The 23,429-nt window shown below is 44.2% G+C and overlaps 1 protein-coding gene across 2 annotated transcripts in view; it reads left to right on the top strand.

Moving 5' to 3' along the window:
* PITPNM2 (phosphatidylinositol transfer protein membrane associated 2) overlaps positions 1-23,429 on the top strand; it is a 127,881-nt gene that overhangs the window by 54,075 nt on the left and 50,377 nt on the right. For both annotated transcript variants that reach the window (XM_030460289.1, XM_030460287.1), the window contains exons 3-4: positions 9,515-9,687; positions 22,952-23,166. In XM_030460289.1, coding sequence (XP_030316149.1) covers positions 9,610-9,687; positions 22,952-23,166 — 293 coding nt within the window. In that variant the 5' untranslated portion in view covers positions 9,515-9,609. The remainder of the gene's footprint in view (positions 1-9,514; positions 9,688-22,951; positions 23,167-23,429) is intronic.

The following is a 23,429-nucleotide window of genomic DNA, read 5'->3' as shown; positions in this document are numbered from 1 at the left end:
CAACTCCTGCATTCAGTTTTCAGCTTTATTTTAGGTGATCACAGTATGTTCCTTGGGAGACGTTTTGGGGTCGTGTGGGAAGGTGTTGGGTTTTCCCAGGTTGTGGAGTATCCATGGGGGGGTCTCATTACCTGAACTGGCCCCATTGCATCCTGGCTGGAGGAAGGATGTGAGAAAACCCCCCAAGCTGCAAAAGGGCTCTTGAACCAGGTGTGAAAAAGCAAAGATGGAGCTTTGGGGCTTCTCATCCCACCAAACCCAGCGTCTGCCAGGATGGTGGCACTGGTCCTGGGCTTGTCACTCCTGGGAGTGACTGGGCAGTGGTGTAGGAGAACTTTGGCAGCCAGCAGTGCTTAAGCAGTGAGTCACTGTGCTGTTTGAGGCAGAATTTGCACCAGGAATTGTTTTTTGTCATTACACAAACTCAGTGGGAAACGTGCCAGGTTGTAGCTCCCTCCCGGCTGCGTAATGGAAAAATAACTCCTCCAGCATTGGGGTTAGGCTGCTCGGGCCAGTCTTGGGTCTTCATGATTAGAGGAACCAATATTGTACAGTTGTGAGGAAAAGCTGCCCTCTTTTAGAGTTTTAAGACCACTTCAGCCCTGGCTGTTTTGCAAATGTGTGTTCTCTGGTGAGAAGGCAGAGCCAGGTGGTGACTTTCTTCTGCTTCCAGAAGGCTCCTGGTTTAATCCTTACAGCACTGAATGATTTCTCCTCTTCCAGCATCGTGTGGAAACGTTTCAGTCCTCAGTCAGAACCACTGGGACGCATTCCAGTCCTTCCCTCTAGTGATGCAGAAGGGGTGATTCTTTCTGGTATGTGTTAGCCCAGGTCCTGGAGAAAGCTGCAAAGATCCCGAGGTGCAGCAATGATCCCAGAGCTCAGCTGGGTCTAGAGCCAAGCATTGGGTTTGGAGCTCCATGGCAGCTCGAAGCCTGGTGTTACCTCTCCCATGGCCCTTGAGCTACTGGTGAAATGACTTAAACCAAAAACTTTACCTTTCTTTAGACTTTGAGGCACAAGCAAAAGTAATTACTCAGGGATTTGTTAGCCAGAGCAAAGAAGAAACTCCACCTCTCTGGCACGTGGTTCAGTTTGGCTTGGCTGAGCACAGCCTGGAAACCACTGAATGCTGGAGGTGGGATTAGAGGCTTGGGGGGTTCCATGTTGTGGTTGGCATTAAGGATGATTTTGCAAAAGCAGGAAGGGAGCTGATGGTTTAAAAATGCTGCATCACTCCCTGTGTGGGATGTGGAATGGTAGAGAGGAAAAAAATAACACTGGCCCAGAATGTGCTGAATAATGAGCTGAAAATGGTTATTGATTATCTGTGCCCCTTCATTATCCTGCTGCAGTCTGAGAGCAGCCAGTAATTCTTTTTTTCTTCATTAAACAAATAACAAACAAACCCAACCACTTTCAAAGGCACTTATGAAATACTTAGTGTAATTATTTCCTAGATCAAAACTCCAAAGAAATGAGGCAGCCCCAGAAAACCTTGTTTTAATCTCTTGGTGTTATGGATGAAGGAAGCAACAGAGATATTAAACATTTACTTCTCTGGTGCAAAATGGCCTCTTACTTTCTGTCTCAATTACAACATTATTCAGCTGCTGAATTATTATTCATTATTATTCATTATTATTTGCTGCTGCATTTGTCTTGCTTCCCTTGCAAGAATTTTAGGTATCATTACAAGGTTCTTCTGATGGAGTAGGGACTTCTTTTCTCTATTGCCTCCAGGCAAGGCAGATCTCAGCTAATGAAAGCAGTGTGAAGTATGATGGTGCTATAACACAGACTGTGCAATCATACAGTGTTTCCCTCCATGAAATAGTCTTTTAAAACCAGCTCTGAGTGTTCATTCCCTTTTCCACATGACATTTGCATAAATGAGGTAGTAAAATGTTATTTCCATTTACACTGTAGCTCCTGAGAAGTTGGAGTAGCTGTTGATGTCTCTTTTCAGTTTGATAGGGAGTTGCTGAGGGAGCAATTCAGTCTGTCCAGTGTTGACTCACATCCCAAAATAGCATTTTTTGTGTCTCAAAAACAAGTTTAGTGGATGTGCAGGTATATGGAGATAAAAATTCCAAATAACCTTGAGGAATAGGCTGAAACAAGCTATCATTTGGAAAAGAGCAGGGCAAAGGCTCATGAATAAATGATAAAAAGGGGAAATGGTGCAGTTGCCATCCTGCAGCAGATGAGGCAAAGCTGCAGAGGGTTTCAGGTTGAGTGGCCATCAACCACCTTACCCTGCTGGCAAATATCCTGCTGGGGCATTGGAACATCACAGGAAAGCTGTGAAGGGTTTTGCTCTGGTTTACTTTGCCTCACAGCTGTCTTCAAGGTGAGGGTCAGTGGGAGAAGGGAGAATAAAAACACCAAATGCATCTTTGAACATGAAAAAGAGAATCTGAGGAAGAAAATAGTTAATTAACCATTTGCTGCCTCTCGAGACCAGCACAAAAAGTGAGGGTCTTGAGCTGTGGTGAAGATAACTGAGATGAGGCAGCAAAAGCCTTTTACATCTGTAGCTGCAGCTTTGAGGTTCCTTCTTTCTGCAGTTTGAAATAGCTTACTTAATTCCTAATTTTTTTCTTTAAAAAAAGGATAAATAGGTCTGTTTGCTGAGCAGCTTTAGCAGTAAGGCAGAGCTCTTAAACTGCAGCTTTTCTGCTCTTGAAAATTCTTACCCTCAATTTCTTATTTTCATCCTTAGTAAGATTGAGGGGTGGAAGCTCTCATGATCTCTCCTGCTCTTGTCAATGTAATAAAAGAAGAAAAAACTGAGGATATTGGATCTTTTCCATGTGATTTCCAGTGCAGCAACTAATGGAGAGATTGAGAAGAGGAATGGTGTGGATTTTTGCTGTGAGCTATGTAAAAGGATTATTCCAGAGGGCTTTAAGAGTGGGTTTGGGTTTATTGGTGTTTTATTTCTTAATCCAAGTGAAGCCTGCACTGCACTGAGTTCACTTCTGCTCAGTCCTGACTTTTCTCAGGAGAGATTGTAGCCAAGATGACCAAGATGTGATCTGTAACTGCACCAGGCTGCCAAGAAGGCTACTTTGGAGCTCAGACCCACGTTTTCTTTTGGTTTTGATTTTTATCTTGTCCAGCATCCCATCTCTCCACCACCCCTGAGCACACAAACTTCTGCAGGGCTTTCAGCTCTCTGGGTGAACACAGATGCCAGGGAATTGCTCTCTGCCTGGAGCATTGCAGAGATTTTTTTCTTTCCAGTAGTTTCCTCAGCTGCCAGCAATTTTCAGTGGGTTTTCAGCCAACAAGCTGCACTTCCCACATTGTCAGGGCTGCTTTTATTTTTGTTTCTCTATGGCTATATATATCTGTGTGTGTCTCTATATAAAAATATATCTGACCCATCTGTATGTAGTTGTGTGTGTGTAGTGTCTGCCTGTTTTCAGGGAGAGGTTTGGCCCAAGAGCCATTAACAGCAAGGTCCCCCAGGTCCCCCCAGCTGAACCCAGGAGCTGGCTCTGCCACAGGGTGCTGGGTTTTGTGGCTGCTCTGTTGGTTCAGACTGCTTGGAAACTTTTAACCTTTAATGGGTTTTTAATATTCAGCTTGATTCCCAGCATCAGCAAAAGGATTAGAGGCTGGTTTGTCTTTCCCTCTGAACTCATCTGTGACTTCAGTGTGCATATTAGTTCTTTTAATGGCTTCTTTAGTAGTTCATTATTGCCTAACCTCCAGGCATGGGAGGACTTGACACTTTAATTTGCCAACCAAAGTTCAGCTGGAGAACTTCCCCAAGTCCCCAGCCTGAGCCTCAGCATCACTTAGAAAGCAGGACAAAGGAACTCAAGTTTTATCTCCAGATGTTAAAGGAGTAATAGGGATGGAAAATACAAAGAAATAGCACAATATCCTGGAATATTTCAGGGAGAAAGGTGGTGTTTATGTCTGCACGCTTTGGTGGGGGGTTAAATTTTTTTCTGCCTTTTTTTTTTTCCCCCTCTCATGGCTCCAAGCTAAGATGTGGCTGCCCAGTGAACTATAACAAGGTTTAATAGCTGTAGTGTAGCTCTATTGCATTTGGACTGATTCCATCCTTCTGCTGTGATAAATGTCTGCTTTACAATGAGCTCTGAACTTCTGTAAGTGACGTCAAATTGTAGCCAATAATGGAAAAAGATCAAGTACTGGAAATGGGACTTGTTTGCTCGTGCTGTCTGTCTTCTCGAGCCCTGTTTTATCCCCAGCCCCTTGCAGTGCTACCTGCATTTGAGGGCCCTTTTGAGTTTGCCCTGAGGAAAACTGATTTCCAGGCATGATTTCCTCTTGCCTCCCTTCCTTGTTCTCTGAGGTTGGATGTGGTTCACTGGATGTGGTGGGGACAGGAAGCTCCCCCAGTTCTGGGTGGGGGGTTTCCAACATGGGGAGATGCTCATTAACTGCTGGTTCACCATCAGATGTGATGTAAACTCCCACTTGAAGCTTGCATGTGGCAGCATCTGCATAAAAACTGCTTGAAAAAGATGTGCTGATCAGATCCATGCTGAGGATGTATGATGGAAAGAGCACTCCTGGGTGACACAGTGGCCTTGGGGCAGTGAGGGTCTGAACTCTGCACTTTTAAGGAGCTTTAACTTCTGATTTATTCGTTTTTTGTTTGGTTTTTTTTCCCCAAAGCCTGATGAGTTTTAAAAATCTGCTTAGCTGTCAGTCAGCAAGCACAGCCCACACTATGGAAACTGAAAAAAAAACATTTTAAAAAGCTCATTATCCCAGGGGTGTGTGAGGGAGAGAGTTGGGAGTGCAGTGTTGGGAAAGAGTGGTACCCACCAAGTTACTAAATAGAAACACTGGGGTTTTTTAATGTTTTGATCTGAGCATTGCTCCAGCTGATGCTGTGCTCAGCCTCACACAGCACCAAACCAAAAAATCCCCAAAAAAGTCTGTGTGATGGATCCTGCTGAGGGTCAGGCAGGCAATGCCAGTGAGCAAGGGCTGAGCAGGGTTTGACAGGGATGTTCTGCAGATGCTGAGCAAACACTTCTGCTGAGAGGCAGGGACACTTCTTGTGGACAAAGAGCATCCAAGTGAGGGATGAAGGGAGTGGTCTCTGCAGCAGTGATATTTGGGGTAGCTAAAGCAGAAGCAGACTGCTTTGGGGCCAGGAAGGAGAGTGCTGCATTAATCAAGGTGTAAGTGGTGAGGCTGCCTTTGCAAAATGCTGACTTAGGACCTAGAAATGTTTCAGATTTGTGCTGAGTCTTCTCACAGCATAAATAAACCCAAAGCACAAGATGGACCCGGAGCCTCCAGGCGTGGGAGGGCACAGAATTCTCCTTCTGTGGGACAGAGGAGGTGGCCTCGTGTTGCTTCCCAAAGTCCAAGTGTTTGACACATTCAGAACCAGAGCTAACATCTCTTTTGGTACCACTTTCTATAAAGAGGCATCTGTTTGGGTGGATAAAGGAGATGTGGAGAATCAAAAGAAAGGGGGGGGAGGGTAGGGGAGGTCTTCAGAAAATGCCTTTGCTCATCCTTTTGCCACGATGTGTTTGGCTTGGTTTTGTCACAGTTGCTTCTGTTAATTATCTTGGATTTCTCAGTTATGTGAAAATATTGGAAAGAAAGCTGATAGTTTGCTGAGTCAGTGGTACCAATATTTAGCTCATGAGTGGGATCTTTCTTAGGGGGAGATTTTTTCCAGCACTGGCAAAGTCTGTGCTTAGCAGCCTGGACATGAAAAACCTGAGCTGTTCAAAAATGAGTTGGTGAGTGGTGACAGCAAGGAGGGCTGGAACAGCCCAGCTGGGAATGGTGTGGTGACAGCCCTTGCATAGCCCAAACCCACCAGCATGTGTGGTCCTCCTGCACTGCACCCAACCAACATCTTGAGGAGCCAGGATTTTTGCTGTAATTCTGTTTCCATACCCTGCAGGGCCAGCATTTGGCCTTCAGGACTCCAGGGTCAGAGTTTAGATACCCTTCCTACACCAACTTTATTCCTTAATTACAAGCTCTCAGTTGGGATCAGTTCTCTGCTGCCTTGTTCAGCAGCAGGGATGCTGCTCCTGATGCTCCCCGAGTGACAACCCCAACACCAAGTTCAGAGGCTACAGGGAGAGATTTTCCTGAGTCTCTTGATCTGTTCAAGCTTCTGCAGATCCCCAGCTTCAGAGGAAGGGCACTGCCTTCAAAAGTTTGTTACTGTTGTGAGTGAAACTGTTAAAATCAGAAGTGAGTGCAGCACACTGACAGCTTTCAGACAGCCCGGAGCGATAGCTCAGAGGTGGACCTGACTCATCGCAGCAGGATATTGACTCTGGAGCATAATTATGATGCTTTGAGAACCTGATTTTCAAATAATTGAGGTCTAAAATTATGTGCCTGGCTTTCACAGTTACTCCAGCTCCGTGTATAAATAACAGCCTGTGCAAATGTGCCACTTGGCTCCAGCAGAAATAGCAGCGAGTCTGGAAATGTCCTGCGTCACCGTTGTTGTCCTCTTGCTGAGAGAAGCCAGCTGCAAGCTGAGTTCTGCAAACTGCCTTGGGTTGCCACAAGTCTGTGACTTGCAGGGCTTTGCCAAACCTGGGGAAAGTCCATCTTGGTGCCTGGGAGCTGGGCAGCCAAAATCCAGCCTGGCCCCGAGCTGGCTGCGGGCACACGAGCAGCCCAGTTCCAAACACCTCTGGGTGTCTGGAGCGATGGGGACACAGCCAGGGACACAGCTGGTGGCTTGAACACCCTTTTTCCAAAGCTGTGTTTTGTGGCTCTCTTGGTTCCAGCAGAGCTTTCTCTTCTCTCTGTTGCAGCCATCCTGGCTGCAGGCAAACTTTGGGCAATATAAGAAGTGGTCTTGGTGAACTGTGTTTCGGTGTCCTCAGTGAGTTGTCTGAAATCATGATTTTGTCCCCTCTACCAACCTGGGAAGAGACCAGAATCTGGTGAAAAAGCTTGTTTATTTTCCATAGTTTGCCACCTGGGCTCCACTGCTCTTAGAAGGCTTAGGGCAGGTTATTTTCAGCTCCAAAGCAGCCCAAGCTGCAAACTTATTTTTTTTTCTAGAAAAAAAATTCCAGTTTGCTCTCTTTGTGTCTCTTTCAGGGTCAGGCTGCTGATCCCAGGTGCCTTTTCAAGCCAGCCCACTTTGTTTGAAGTACCAGTGTGGTTCTTGCTCTTGCCCAGTGGGTTTCTAAAGTTGTTTTCTCCCCAATTTTTGGGGATGTGCTGCAGCAGCTGGAGTGAGCAGCTGCTGGAGGACTTGATCAGAGAATTACCTTTCAAATGAACACATCCCCAGGACCTGCTGCTGCCTGGAGAGCTGCAGAATGATCCTGAAAGCTGCTTTTAAACATTGACCACAGGGAACTCAAATCCTGAAGGGGGAACTTTGCAGCCAAACCTCAGCTCTGGTAAAAAACCAAGCAGGAAGCTGGACCAGGAGCCAGTTCTGTGGCCAGATGTGCTCTGAGGTGGCTGTGGGAGCTGCTGCTGTACCTGCCCGGGGCTGAAATGCTTGGGTTTTTTAGGCTGTAATAAAATAAACTCTCTTATGTCTTGGCTGTCTGAATTATTACCTGCCTGGTACTTCATTATAAACACATTTTTTCCATCTTTGTGCTGGTTTCCTGCCATTTTATTGCTTTCAAGGTTCTATTTTTTGTTTTATTCATCTCTTCCAATCGATAGAAATATCCTGGTTTTAGCAAGCAGCAGAGGCAGACGTGACTGATGTCCTTTATGGCAGGAGCTGAATTGCTTTCAGATTATTTGGGAAACAGGGGGGGAAAGCTTTAAAATCTAATTTTCAAAGATCTCCAAAGCATAACAAACTGCTCAGGACGTGGAGCTGAGTCTCCTCCTGCCATTAGCTCCAGAAGAGTTGGGTTCCTAGCACTGTTCTGCTGCAGCTCTGGGATCAGTGCTTCAGATCCATCCTCTGTTGGTTCTGGTTGTTCTTTGCTATGGTGCTAATTAAAAACCACCTGGTGAGATTATCCCTGCCTGTTCTGGAGGATTAGGTTGATGGAGGCAATTCTGGATGTGAACACTGATGCACAGGTGTGTTGGGAAGCTCAGTCTTCCCAGGGTTACTCTCTCCAGGGTTTGCCATGGGAAAGATTTTATTTTTATCCCCTCCCCGGCTGCTTTGACAGCAATAAAATGAAATGGAGAATTGAATTTGAAAATAAATTGTTTAGATGCTGCAGCACCAGACAGCTATTGCAAAAGAGAGGTGGGTCAGGTCTGATGGGAGATGGAGAAGTTGAGTCCTACAGAGATGACAAGTCTGTAAAGCTGGGTTATAAATACTGAATTTTGTCCCTGGTTCCTCTGTGACCATGGGCATGTGTGGTAACCTCTCTAAACCTTGTAAAAGGTTGGTGAAGTGCTGTGCAAACACTGAGTAGCTCTGAGGCCTGTCGAGAGCAGTGTGGTTTCCTGGCTCCCAGACCGTGATTTAATCCACTAGATTAAGTTGCTTGGTTTTATTGTAGCTTTCTTTCCCTCAGTCATAGGATTTGGGGCTGGTTTTGTTCCACCAGCTGGATCTGAAGACGTCCAATAGGCAGGCCCAGCAGAAAGGTGGATTTTGGTGATGAGAGGGAACTAGGTGAATGTTTTGCCTGGGATTGTGGCCATCAGGTCCTTCTGAGGTCTCCCAGCTTCACCTCTTGTTGCCTCCTCCTCTCTCCCCAGGCATCCTGGGTTTGCTGCCTTTAAGTGCAGCCCATAGGAAATCTTAAGAGGATTGGGAAAATGACTGCTTTAACCCTTGGTGTTGGAAATGCTGTATTCCCTGTACTCTTAATAATTTTATTAAATGGCCTCAAGGTGGGGTATAGTGGGATTTTATTTTTTTTATGTTGCAGTTTGGTCTTTGGTGTTCTCATGCAGCAAGAGTTTAAAAATGAGTCTGGCATCAGTGGCAGGAGAATTTTGCCTGCAGACTATTTGGGAGAGGAAAGAGAAGGGATTCTACCAAGCCAATAATTCAGAATAAAGTACATTTCTAGTTCTTTTGTTGTTAGAGTCCAAATGAGTTTCTTCTGGTGTTACTGAGGGCTGTGGAAGTCTCACTAATACCTTTTCTTGGTGCTGAATGAATGTGAGAGGACAAAATCTGATAGCTTTGAGTGGATGCATCTCTGGTGTGTTCCTGACACTGGAGAGATGCTTTATTGTGTGGCAGCAGAAGGTCTGCCCATTCATTTGGAGCTTTTGTCACCTCTGCCACAGAGATGCCACTGAGTGTGAAAGTCTGATGGATACGGTAGCAGAGGTCAGGAGGGTGATACCCTTGATGGCATCTTCTGAAGCAAATAAAAATTCTCCCAAAAGGTTCTGTTCAGAATGACACCCAGGGTGTGGTAGCACTCCAGGGATTCTTCTCTCTGCTATTAAGCTTGTTGCTGTTAAAAACATTAAGGTTTGCATGTTGGTTTCTTTTTTAATAGGATGTTCTCCAAGATGAATGGAAACTTAACAGTTTCTCTCTTTTTTTCCTCTCTCTCTCCCTCTGTTTCAGGGATCCTCAATGTCTTTTCTTGCCATTATTTAAGGAGCCCTTACTGAAAGCTTCTGGGTTGTGTTTCTGAGTGGACAAGAGATTTCTGTGTCAAGATGCTCATAAAGGAATATCGGATCCCTCTTCCAATGAGCGTGGAGGAATATCGGATCGCGCAGCTCTACATGATCCAGGTCAGTGCCTCCCACCCTCCTGGATGCCTGCAGGGTCACACAAGGCTTCATGGGAAAGAGGGAAGTCTTGCTGCAGAATTTCATCTTTTAATTTTGAGGTTTGCTGCTTGGAAAGGAGGCAGTGGGGGGAAAAGTAATTGAAAGTTCAGTTTATGTCGTGCCTTTGCTTGGTCTTAAATGAGACACCTTCTCTTTGACCACCTTCTCTTTGACCACCTTCTCTTTGACCACCTTCTCTTTGACCTGCCTGGGCTAACACCAGCTCATGGATAAGCTGTTCTTTCCCAAGTGTGTGGGTACCTGCCTGGAAATCATCAAGACACTGCTTCCCAGTTAGGCTGTGGTTACTGGTCATGCCAGTCCCAGCTGCTCCTGCTCTTTTGTTGGGAAGAAAGAGTCTGATATAAATATGAGAGCATAAACCAAAGGCATAACTCTGAATTTAGATGTGTGTGTGGGAGAAATCCAAATGTAATATTTCTTTGCTTCTGTACCACTGTGAAACAGATACTAATCAGTTGAGGCATAAGACTTTGATTATTTTTAATAGGCTTCTGAATACTGATGGGAATTTTTGATGAATTCCCTGTCTTCAATAAAGCAGTTAATTAAAATGTTGGTTTTTTTGTAACTCGGATCCTCTGTGCCCATATTCTTCCAGTGTTTGAAATCCAATCAGGAGCATTTTTAAAAGGAAATGAATCTGAAGTGTTATTTCATTGTCCCACGCTTTAAATAAAATTTAATTTTGCTCATCCAGCAAAACACATATCTAATATTGAGCTTGCAGTGAAACTCTGCTTTCTGTGGCAGGACGAAGTGATGCTAGAAAAAAACTCCTTTGGCTTAAAACCTGAAATGAATTAAGGAAAAAATACAGAATCATAGAATCCTTAAGGTTGAAAAAAGACCTCTAGGATCATCAAGCTGATATTGAATATTTTGGTAAATATTTTGTTACTACTTTTTCTTCCACATTTGGCTCACCTGCTTTGAATGAAGAGCTGGCTGATTGAAGCAGTGTGAGTGTGACCAGTTTGTGATTAGCTGTGCAGAGCTTGGCAGTGAGCAGCAGAGGATACAGAATGAGCTGGTGAAGAAGGAAGAGCCCACCTGGTTTAACAGAGGATGAATTGTGAGCTGGGGAGTGTCTGTGGGGCCTCCTATGAGATGTGGAGGACTTGGTCAGGGAGATGAATTTGCTGTTCACTCTCAGCAGTTCTAATATTTATTTTGATTAATGCAGAACAGTAGATTCCATTTGTTCACTTTACTGTGATTTTGGCCATATCTTCATGTCAAAGGACCTGAGGAGCCTTTAGAGTTTGATTCAAGGGGAAGTTCTCTGGCACAGGAAACTGTTAGAGGAACTACACCTCTGGATTTGTTCTCCAGCCCTGCTCAGATCTTCTGGTGCATCAGTAGGTGGCAAAGTAAGGTTTGTTCTTAGACCAGGTGGAAGGCAAGGCTCAGATCTCCCTCCCCTTACCTGGGACTAAGCTGGAGATGCTGGATGGAGCCTGAGCTCCAGGTGAGCTCCAGCAGTGTGTGACAAGCAAGTGACTTCACTGCACTGTGTGTACAAATAAAGCAAGAAGAGTTGGCTCTGCTTTCTGTAGGAAACACTTGGCTCAAATTTGGAAAAAAAAACAAAAGAATTAACGAAACCAGAAAACCCATTTGGGGGAGGATGGGAGGTTTTGATTCTTTCTTAGTGTTTGGTAGTGGCCTGACTCAACTCTTCCTGAAACTGCTGGAAGGATTCCTGCTGACTTTAATGGGAGCTTTTCCTAGACCATGATATCAAATGTCTTTCATCCATTTGATTTAGAAGTGGAGATTTTGTCTTTGTGACAGGCACTGGGGAGAGAGCAGTGGGTGGCATGACTTCCCCTCTTTTCAGAGAATGAGATAGTGCTTCATGTTTGTCCTTCTCTTTTTCCTCTGAAACACACAGAGAGGCCACAAGCAAAGGAAGTTGTGTATGTTGAACCCTCTTAGGGAGGAACAAGCTCAGACATCTGTGTAAAACAGCAAGGTAGAGGCATTTCTTAGAAAAATCTTTGGCTGGAAAGTAGAGCAGAATGATTTAGTAGTTCCTCAGGTGAGGAGTGATTCTTAAAAGCAGAAGGTTCATTTCAAAGCTGTTTGTTGTGGATGGTCTGGGGTTGTTATTGCTGGAGGCACTAGGCAGCCAAGTCCCCTAAGGATCAGGTTTCCAACAGTGTTAAAAGGAAATGTCACAGTTTTTCCTCAAAGGTTTTAGAGAGCCTTAAGCATGTACTTGAAGTTCAATCTCATGAGTGAAGATCCCCATTGAACTCTGAACCAGTTGGTATAATATTGCTCTTTTAAGAGCTATCTGATGATTTTCCTAAATTTCAACATCCTTCAAATGTCATGTTTTCCCAAAAGGAGCTTCTCACCTGAGGGAGGAAGCAGCTGGCTCAGGCAGTGGGAGCTCTTTCCATGGTGCCTCAAAGCTGTGTGGGTAGGGATGTCCAGACTCAAGCTGGGGCAGTGGGGTCACTTTTCAGAGATGTTTTCATGGAGGTTTTTGCTTTGCAGTGGAAGGTCCTTTGCCTCCTTTCCTGAGGGAAAAGCCCTCCTTCTTCTCATCAGGCTAAACAGAGCTTTCCACCAGATTTGATGTAAGCAGCATCACACCCAAGTAGCAAAGGTTCATTCCAATAACCCAGGAAAGGCTGTGCTCATATTTATTGTGTTTATTAGATAGGAGAACTAAAATTATGCAGTTATGCAGTGTATAACCCAGCAGCTCTCTTGGTTCTCTGCACTACTAGGCAGGTGAGACCTGCAATAAATCATTGTGTGCAAGCCCATGTTCTTCTAAAATTCCTCTTACACCTAAAGTCCTACAGACTTTAGGTATGAACCCCAGTGAAAACTGAGGTGAGTGGCCTGCTGATTTGTTTTTTATTTTATTTATTTTTAGTTGGAAAGTGGAAGGAGGGGAGCAACAAGTCTCTTAAGCATTGCTTTCTGCTGGCTTCTGAAATATTATCTACAGAGACAGTGGTTTCAGTACTAAGTAGCACTTAAATTCTTCCATAAACAAGTTAACTTCACATTAGGGTGAATGGCTTAATGTAGCCTTGACTTGCTTGAAGCCTAAGCAGATCTGAACAGAATTGGTTTTCTCTATTAAATTTCAGGCTATCAATGTCCATATTTCCATAGGAAACCTCTCTGCAGCATGGGCAGGGTGGGAGCCCTTGCTGCCTCAGCTGCAGGGAGTTATGCCTTAGTTCTTCCATGAACACAAGTGGATTTTTTTGCACTCTTGCTAACTTTTTGTCTCTTTTGCTCTCCATGTTAAAACAGTAATTTTTATGTCTAAGCTCTGCCTTCCTCCTCTGACCTGTTTTCATTTTTGTGTATAAATCAGGGAAAATATTTTAATTGTTCTTTGTGCTTCTTTCCTAGACAATAGCTTTGTAGTGTAACATTCTCCTAAAATCTGTCTGCATGTCTGCAAGTCTGTCCTGCTTCCAGGGCTGAGAGATCTCTAGATAAATTCAACCTCCAGAGTTTCCCACAGGACCAGGAGAGCTGCACTTTGGTCTGGGGAAACTGCAGGCTCCTAACATTAGCAGAAAGCAACTGGAGGTGAGCACTGAGATGAGTTTCCTGAAGCACAAACCAGATGTGGAGGGAACAGCTGGAAACATCTGTCAGGATTTCTTTCTTCCTGCAGAAATGCTGAACTGAGAACTCTCTCCTGGGTGTCTTCTTCCACACATCCCACCCAAGGCACCTGCAATATTTCTGTCTCTGTGAGGACTTGGACACAAAGGACAAGGACCATTCTGTGTTACATATTAGATGGATCTTATTAAAGGATCTCTTAATTATTCTTGTAATTAACTTGCATGTTTGTACCTGAACAGCTGGCCTTTCCTCTAACACCTGCTCACTTCTGTTGTGGGTTTTTTGGAGAACCTCCCTTTCTGTATGCCTCACCTCAGAAACAACACACCCTTCAGAGATTAGTCTCAGTCTCATAAAAATTCAGTATTCTGAGATCTGAATGTGTTTGTCAGATGAGGATGTTATTAGCCAAAGGTCAGTCTGTTTATTATCTTAATACTCTTCATGACTGCAGTTCCATTTGCCATGAGATTCTGAGAGACTATTGCCCTCCTGACCCTCACAGGAGACATGAGAATTCCTCTTGTTATTAAATCCTGGGTTTTTTATTGGTATACAGAGCTTACTTTGTCTGCTGTAAATAACTCCAGGCCTCATTTTCTCCATGCAATTTGCTGTGAGTGCTTGTGACCTTCCTGCAAAGGCAGTGTGCTTGCAAACTGTTCTTCTGGACCTAGTGATTGCCTTTTGAGGAGGAGACTTATTTTAAGATGCTGCCTCATCCTTACAAGCTAATAACTTTAATACTTTCTAAGTCAGCACTTTGAGGATCCACAGGCAGGGAAGGACTCTGGCCCCTGCTTGATGCAATCTGTTAGAACCCATCTGCTCAGCCCTCTCTCAGGCACCATCCTGGGAATCCAAGGCTCTTCTCATCTTTTAACATTAGCCTCTCCTCTCCAGTCCCTGAGGACTTTGCATTTATTGCCTTCCCTGAAAAATCAGAGCATCTTTCCTGGGTTGCTTTCCTCCCCTCTGAAGGATCATGGTTTGTCCATCCTCTCCAGAGCCCTGCACTGAAACAGAGAAAGCTTCAGCACTGTCCTGCTTTCTCCTTTGGTTTTCATCTGCCTCTCAGGTAGCACCTTGGAGAACAGACTTAAAAATATCTGCTTGGGGGTGGTAATTCTTGAGACTGTCCTGATACCTGGGTGCAAAAGTAGTGTGGCCCTTAAAGTGTTGGCTCCTCTGGCACTTGCCAGCAGGCTCAGCAGATGGTGACAGATTGATTGAGAGGGGGAAAACAAACTCACCCTTCATCTCTGGACACTGAAGACCATGGCAGCTGATTATTTTTGTTTCATTTGCAGATACTTTGGCCATCTGGACAGATAGACAGATCTGCTTGAATTTTAAAAGCAGGTGACACTGCTGACAGCTCCAGAGACCCCCAGAAGATTCACCAGGCTTAAAAGTAAAAGCCTGGTTTGAAGCTTTTCTGCCAATTTCTATGCTGCAGCATTCATAACCTGTGACTTCTATGTTCTCTCTTCTTCCTCTGGTTTCCATAAGCTTTATTTGCTCCTTTTGGAAAGGGGAAAGTAGGAGCTTGGAGTTGCTGAGCTTTGAGGGCAGGGGAGGCAGAGGTACATTCAGCACTGCCAGACCTGTGGGCTGGTTTGCACAGGTGGCAGTGATACCTGTACAGGTTCACATTTTAGGAATATATGTGGAAATAGCAAACTTTTTTTATTTACTTTTTTTTCTTATTTTGTAGTCATTATCCTGAAACAGTTCTTGAACTGGCTGTTGTTTCACACCTGGTGAAAAAAAAGATTGTAAGTAGTGAGCTACGTTTCCTTGACAGTTGATGTGCTTTTTCTCTAACAAATTGAGGGAAGCTGAGATAAGGTTATAAATTATTTTAAATTTCAGTTTTGTACCAGTTTTAATAGAGAATGCAGCACTGATAATCCAACACAACCTGTGACTGTCAAAAAATCCTTTTTCTTTCTTTATTTTTTATTCTTGTGAGAGGAAAGTTATTGATGTGTGGACAAAATCTTGAGTGTTGACCCAGATAAGGTTCTCAAAACCTGAAGGCAAGGAATGAATTAAGTATTAGGAAAAGGGTGGGGATTCCTTTGAGACAGTTCTCCAGTATTTTTGCATACAGACTCTCAGGTTCCTGAGATCTAAAGGATGTAGTTAGAGGATTAGAATAGATCTAGAACACCTTGAGCTGAAATTTCCTCTCTGACTCACAACTTTATAGTGCACATCTTGGTTTTCCTCCCTTGAAACCAGGGGCAGTAATTCTCATAGACAGTCTCAGTGGAACAGTTAATACAGGGAAAAAAATCCATTTAAAGACAGGGAAGAAGATACTCAAGGTAAGATGAAATACTGAGCTGGAATTATTGCAGACATTTTGAAAGATGGAGCATGTGGGGTAAACAAGTTTGAGGTATCTCCATAATAAAGTGATTCCTAATTCATGTGTCTCTGGCACATCCAGCCCTGGTGCTGGAGGAGTGTGATGAGGCATCTCTGGAAGGCAGAGTGATTAATGAGTGACCCTGAGAACACTTTTCTTAATGCCATAAATTATTTATAGTCCTGAACAATTGATTGGCACCCAAATATCCTGGGTTTGTACAAACAGCTTCATTACCACCCAGACCTGATTCGAAGCAAGGCACACAGCATTTGTACAGATGGATGCTCTGGGGATTTCTGCAAAGAGTCTGAATCTTCTGATAACCTGGCCTGCCTTTAACTTTTAGGGATGGGAAGGTGGTTCATTGAGCTGCAAAGTGAGAGGATCTGGAGGAGATTGCTCCTGGTCAGCAAAGTCTTAGATCTCTATGAAGTGTTTCCACACTGACTGATTTGTTCTCTCTGGTTATCTGGGAAGTTGCAGGCTTTCTGTGGCATTGTGATGAGGTTTCTGCAAGGATGAGGGGGGTTTCTGATTGCACAAAGCAAGGAGGATGTATAAAGCAGCTGCTCTCTTGCCTTATTAATAAAACCATTGATGAGGAACAGATTTCTTTCCCTCTCCCCAGGGTTTCAGGTCATTCCCATGTGTGCAGTGCAGTGAGGCTCTGAGTCAAAGTGCTATTGTAAAGCCTTGTGTTCTGATCATTATCTTGACTCAAACCAACCTTCCTTTGCCAAATAAGTATTGACACTGGCCCTTCATGGATTTATATATTTTTCTTAACAGCACTAATTGCTTAAAGTCATTGTCATGTGTGAAGGATTCGTGTTGGAGCACAGGGGTCACACGGAAACCTCAGCCCTGGGCACCATGGTTACTGGTGACATCACTTGGTTTGCTGTTCCCAGTAATGATTTGTGTGCAGCACATGTGAAGGTGGCCTGAACTAAACCCAGGAATTGCTGATGCAATCCCATTGCCATAGAAACAGATGTTGGAGCTTCAAGTTGCCTGCATTCAGAATGTGATGCACATGGTATAAACAGCACCAGGGTCCTGTGGTGTCCCCAACTTCTGAAAGGATCTGAATGGTATTACTGGAGAAAATGGGAAATCCCATTGCAGTTGGACTTGGTTTACAGTCAGGATGCCAGCAGCACGGTGAGATCCCATAAGCCAGGCCTGTGATAACAACACTCCCAGGTTTCTTATGATCCTCCAGCAATTTTATTGCTGAAGGACTGACAGTCCCACACCACATTTCTGATTTGTACATCACAAAGTGCAGGCTCAAAAGTACCATTGAAATCCATACCTGGGGGAACAGAGTTCCCAGCTCCTGTTTACCTTTAAGTGGTCTTTCTAATATAACCAGTAAGCCTATACTCAGTCCCACAGAACAGGAGTAGAGAAGCTTCCTTGCTTGAGAACCATTTGTCCATGGGGCTTCTCTTGTTGGCTCTTTAATGTGAGAGGACTCAGCTGTTCTGGCTGTGGCACAAAACCTTTTGACAGCAAGAAGTTGGTTGTGCTCTTCCACTTTGGCACTCTTATGCATTAATAACAATAAGGGTGATTTTTATTTTTAATTTAATTCATATAACTTCCTGGATGCTCTTAGAACATGTTGTGCATGGGTGGAATTGTGTTGGTTTTGATCCAATCAGTTGTTCTCCTTGACTTCTGTAAGAGTGGAATAGTAGCATCTTCTGTACTCCCTTCTTGAGCTTTTTGCTCAAGTATCACCCTAATTATAGTGATAAGATTTTAATTGAGTGTTTCAGATCTTTGACACACACATTTTGAAAAGAAAAATAAAACAAGGACAACTTGGGTGCTCTTAGGGTAAACCAATGTTTTGTTTTCATGGGCAAAGACCTGATTTCTGGTTACCTGCAGGGAGGACTGACCAGGAATGGTGCCTGCTCTATCAGATATCTCTATCAGCAGGCAGCAGGTTGTTGGTGGTGAAAGCAGATTGCTGGTAATGAATTAGATGTCAGTTCAAATGCTCAGCAAGGAGTGGGAAACAGAACCCAGAGCTGAGTCAGAGCACGGCAGGAGGCAGGGAACGGGTACAGCCCTGTGCACACACCTCATCACTGCCCATGCCAACAGAAATCCTCTGCTGGGAAAATGTCTTAAGATTAAACCATCCATTAGCCTCGGGACCTTTTGGTATTTCCCTGTGTATCACTGGCTTTTGGGTTTTAGGGTCTGTTTAATTCTGGCTTTGCAGCAGCTGTGGCTGAAGCTGACCATCTCTTGTCACACTGCTTGGTTTGATTGCCACAAGAAGCCCAACTCTGTGGCTAGGAGGCTGCATTGCTTAAACCTCTGCCAGCCTTCCTGTAAATATTGTCACATACAACATTTGGGGACCTGCTGGGACCTCTTAGGGTCCGGCTGGGACCTCCTTAGGACCTGCAGCTTCTGCTCTTGCACGGTGCCTGTGGGTAGGAGAGGATGGCAGCTGGGAGGCAGCTGCCTGGAGACCTTTGGGGATGGGAAGAAGGCAGCACTTTAGAAAATCCATCAGAAGAGTGAAATCTCCATCAGCCTAAATAGTGCCCAGCTGGAGACTGTTGGGAATATTTTTCCCTTAATGTGTAGAAGTGGTTGAAAACAAGCAGTGTATTCCCCTACCAGCCTAAATTTTGTTGCTCAGCCCTTTATAGGAACCTTGGTGCTTCCTTTCTAAAACTGAACAGAAAAAATAGATTAAACCCCAGGTGTGATTAGTGAAACAAGGTCTTAAAAGCTATCCAGTGATGGCAAGAGTCTTGCATCCTAAGTAGCTTCAGGCATTTTGTTGTCTACTGGGTTATGTCAGGGAATTCAGACTCTCTCATGTTCCCCAAGGATGGGTCTGTTTCTGGAGACTTAATTGGCATTTGTGGTAATGTTAGCATCCAGAAGAATAAGGAAAAACAAAAGTAATTGGCCTTAGAGAATGTCTTTTCAGCATCCCTTGCCACAACTGTATGAGCAGGTATGTTAGGAGGATCCTCTGGGGATATTTGCTGTCATGTTCTTCTTCAGTGGTTACACAGATGCCTCTGTTGCTGTCACTGTTAACTGAAACCATCAACCAGCTGCAACCTTCTTGTGTCCATATCTGTGTCTAAATGGGATAAAAAAATCAAAATACTTCAGTGTTATTTGAATTATGTCTTCCAGAACAATTTGTCTGAACTCTCAAGGTACCTTGTTGGAAAAAAATAAACCAAAAAATCTTTTGGTTCTTGTTTCCAGACAAGTATCAAAGACAAGGCTTTCCAGACAAGGCTTTATGTCTTCATTATTCATGGACAAGAGGTCTATCATGCACAGTGCTCTCAGTCTTCAAAATGTGAATAGTCTCAAATCAAAACTGCCACAAGTCACTGAACTGGGGCATTGGTGCTGTGTTCACACATTCTGAAACTCAGCACTCACCTCCTTGTGAAGCTAAAGCATTGCCAGCCTTCTGTAATCACTCCCTAACTTGCCTGGATTGGAGGGTTGTACTGGAAATAATAATTGGTGGTAAACAAGTTGAGATTATAGCTTTATCATCTATTTTTTAAAGTTAGAACAATGCTTGGATTGGCAGGGATGCTCTGTGCAGGGGCCTGAGCCCATCTGTAGCCTGTGCTGTGCTCCAGAGCTGGAACACAAGAAGATTGATATTCTGATACATATTCTGATATATATTCTGATATTCTTAGGGGGGTCCTTCTGGTGGGGTTGGGTTTTCATCCAATTCACTGAAAGCAAAACACCACAATGCAAGTTCAGTTTGCACAGTCTGGCTTCTGGTTTTTCCAGTTGGTGGAATCAGGCATATCTTAGTTGTCTTATCCTGTGTTCTTGTTGTGTGAGCACCCAGTTCCTCCAGCTGTGGTGGTTTCCATTGCCATCAACCATCATTCCTTTCCTGAGCTGGACAGGAGCTGGGTTTTGTCTCCTGGTCCCACTCAACTGTGCCAGGAGATGTTTTCTGGACATGTGCATGATGTGCTCTTGTTAGAGGCACATTCCTGAGGAATGGAAGAGCTGAGAACTGATCAAGTTGTCTTCCCTAGTAGACTTTGTCTACAGCCATTTGACTCCTGTCAGAAAGGACAGATAATAAATGGGGTTTAGCTAACCCAGTGTTTAGGTGACATTCATGGGAATTATTCATCTATGATTGTGATGGTGTGGTCATGTGCTGTGTCCCATGCTATGCTGCTGTGCCAAAAGATTTATTTTAATAGAAGCCTTTAAGTAACTGGCATTCTTGCTAATCAGGGTGCATCTGCTTCTCTGGGTTCCCTGTTATGAGTAATTTAATGCTATTGCTTTAGCTAGAAGGGATCTGTGTCACCATCTGTCCTGATGGCTGTTGATGGGGCTGTGCAGAACATGGAGTGTTCTGCCTGGAACATCAGGAGAAGAGAAGGGACTCTGCAGGGATGATGGGATTTCCTGTTGCAGTCCAAGAGAGGATGGTTGACTGTGATGAGGACTTAAATAAGTTGTAATAAGGGCTGTTAGCCACTCTTTTATTGGTGACCATTCCACAAATACTTCTGCAGGGGGAGGATGCTGTAGTTAATTAATAGCAGTAGTAATGCCACAGGTGATTTGCTGAATAAAGTCTCTGCTGCTCACCAGCCTGGGTCCATGAGGATGAAACCTTCCAGACTGCCCCTAAAATGCCCTCAACATCTGCCACTCCCAGCAGACAGATCTTTGGAGAAGGCTTGCCAGACAATTTTCAAGCCAAATGGTTCCCTAATCAATGGTTATTTTTTTTAATTATTGTTTGCAGACCACTTCCTTGTAACAAGCCCTCTCCATCCTGAAGCTGAGTCACAACAGCCATGAAGAGGCTCTATGGCAGAAAAGCAAATTGCTCTTCACTCCTGGAAGTGGTTTGCTTTCACAGGACCACTTAGCACCAAATATCATCCTGGTCTTTCAAGTGTGTGTGGCTCATGTCTTTAGTGTGTGAGAAACATCTTCTTTTTGTCTCTGTGACTGCTTAGTAATTGTATTGTTACCATCTGCCCCAACTTGTTTGGTCCTCCCTGACCTCACTGTGTCCTGGGACCTTCTCAGCAGGCTTAGGGGTGGGGATGGGAGCATCAGGGGAGACAGTTTGGGAGGATTCCTTGTCTGGAGTTTTCCTTTGACCATGCTATCCTTCCCAGTGATAAGTTCTGTTGGGTTTGGGGTGTAAATTGGCCTGACTCCAAAAGCCCTGGCTCAAAAGATAGTTTGGGATACAAACTTTGCAGCTCTGATGGTTTTTTTGTAATGTGAAGGTGCAGCTCTTACTTCACATTTGTCTAAGGAAATGGTCTTGCTGTCCCTTGTTGTGTCTTGTGCAGATGAGTGACAAGGAGGGAGGAATGTGTTGGGCCAAAAATTGCTTAAGGCTGTAGGTTGGGTCTGGTCATCTGGCAAGGCTGAAGGAAGAAGCTTGTGCTGCTCTCAGAATAGGGCTCCAGGTCTCCTTCAGGTGCATAAAACAGAAATGAGAAGTGAGATGTGATTGAACTTCTGCAAAGAGTCTCAGTTAATTTGGGTTTCTCCCTTCTTCCTTCCCCCAGCAAGTGCTGGGTCCATAACACAGCACTCCAGTGGTGGAGTCCCCATCCCTGGAGGGATTTAAAGCCATGGAGATGTGGTGCTGAGGGCCATGGTTTAGTGGTGGGATTGGCAGTGCTGGGTCACTGGTTGGATTTGATGATCTTAAAGGTCTTTTCCAACCAAACTGATTCTATGATTCTGCACGTGATAATTTGGCATGAAGAGAACCCCCATTTCCTCTGCTTATGCTTTCCATGGGCTTCTGCCATGTGATAAAACTCTCAATCTCCATAATTTGTATCAGCAGTTTAGAGCAGATGCTGCTTCTGTTCTGCCTGAGACATTCTCTGGGCCTGTTGGGTTACTGCCTTTTCCAAGACCTTTGAATTAACCAGATTTTGGGGTCATCAAGAGTATTTAGTGTTATTGTCATAAATATTTGTACAGGACTTGGCCAGTGCTTACAGAAGAACTGAAAGACAGTAATTTGTTGTAAGAGGCTGTGTTGTGATGAACTGCCAGCTGAATGCTGGATATAAGCTGTAAAAGTGCTTTTCTTTTGCAAAAAAGCAACTCTAGATTGTCAGTTATTTAGATTTATCAGGTACAGCTCTTTATTTAAAATCACATGAGAGTTCTTAGAAGAGGGCTTTTTACTTCTAAATATCTGTGTTGGCTTATCATCCTCTCCTCAAAAGCTGAGAAGGTGATCTCTTGCATTTTATTAATCTTGTGTTAAACCACTTTATCCTTTGAATTGTTTGGATGGCAAAAATGAGAGGTGGGTGTTGAAATCAGTATTTCACAGTTGATTTTTACATGCAAATTCCTTGTTTTATCCTTCTGGATTTCCAGAGTGCTGTCCTCTCAAATACAAATGGTAAACTCAAAATGTTAACAACAGGAATCTGGAGGTATGGAGGTCATACATCATCCAATCTGCTGAATTGTGGTAGAGGGGAATAAATAGTTGGTTTGCCTCTATCTTTTCTTAGAAGCACTGAAATTAGTTTTTTTTTTTTATTATTGGAGGAATTTCAAAGAGAGACAATACTACAAATAAGGCCAAAACATGGAGGCTGCCAGGGGGTCCTGTGTGTGTTCTGGCAAACTTGGGTTGTTTCTTCTGAATCTCTTAATGAGGAGATCAGAACCTCCAAGCTGTTCTTGGAGAGCCCTCAAACAACAAGCCCCCAAATCTTCTGGTTTCAGGTCACAAAATAATGGTCTTTAGGACTCTGTGCAGGTTTTTTCACACTGATTTGTCACCACAAGAAGGTGCCAGGTTGTTCAAACTCCTTTTCACTGGGTCATCTGCTGCTGCCACAGCTTTTTGTGCTGGTGGGTGGCTCCGGGCTGGTTACCTCCTGGAGGAGCAGGACTTGATGTCTCCATTCAAACTGCCTCTCATTGCTTAAATCCAGATTTTTACAGGATCCTGCTACATCAAGATATCTGCTCCTGTGTCTCTAAACCTTTCCTTCATGATCTTTAGGTCTGGTGATCTTCCTGCCAGGGCTCTCCTGCTTCTATAAAGTGCTGCTTGAAAGGAGTCCTAGAAACCATCCCCAGCGTTCCATGTGCTTTGAGACCTTGGTATGTGAAATGCTCTGAAAGGATTAATTTGTGACACATTTTCTCCTTCAGAAAAAGAGCAGAGAGGAGACATGTGGAGAAGGCAGTGGGGTGGAGATCTTGGAGAACAGACCATACATGGATGGACCAGGAGGCAACGGGCAGTATACACACAAAGTGTACCACATTGGGATGCACATTCCCAGCTGGTTCCGGTCCATATTGCCCAAGGCAGCTCTGCGAGTGGAAGAGGAATCATGGAATGCATATCCTTACACAAGGACAAGGTAAAATCCAGCAGAATTGTCCAGATGCTGTTTCCCTGCTTTCAAGATTTGGTGTCACCCCTGTGCAGCTGTGGCATCTCCTCCATCTCCTGTAATACCCTTTAGAGAAACTGGAGTCAAGTCCAAATCAAGTCCTAATTCCTTGGAATTTTCATCTTAGGAGTGTGAGTGTTGCCTGAGCTGACCTGTGTTTGTACTTGAGAATTTGTGGCTGGTTGGTCTCAAATGTGAGTTGTTTTGTCTCTCAAAGCGTGGGAAATCTT

Source organism: Calypte anna, chromosome 15 (genome assembly GCF_003957555.1).
Source record: "Calypte anna isolate BGI_N300 chromosome 15, bCalAnn1_v1.p, whole genome shotgun sequence".
NCBI lineage: Eukaryota > Metazoa > Chordata > Aves > Apodiformes > Trochilidae > Calypte > Calypte anna.
This window is presented reverse-complemented; position numbering and strand designations above follow the sequence as displayed.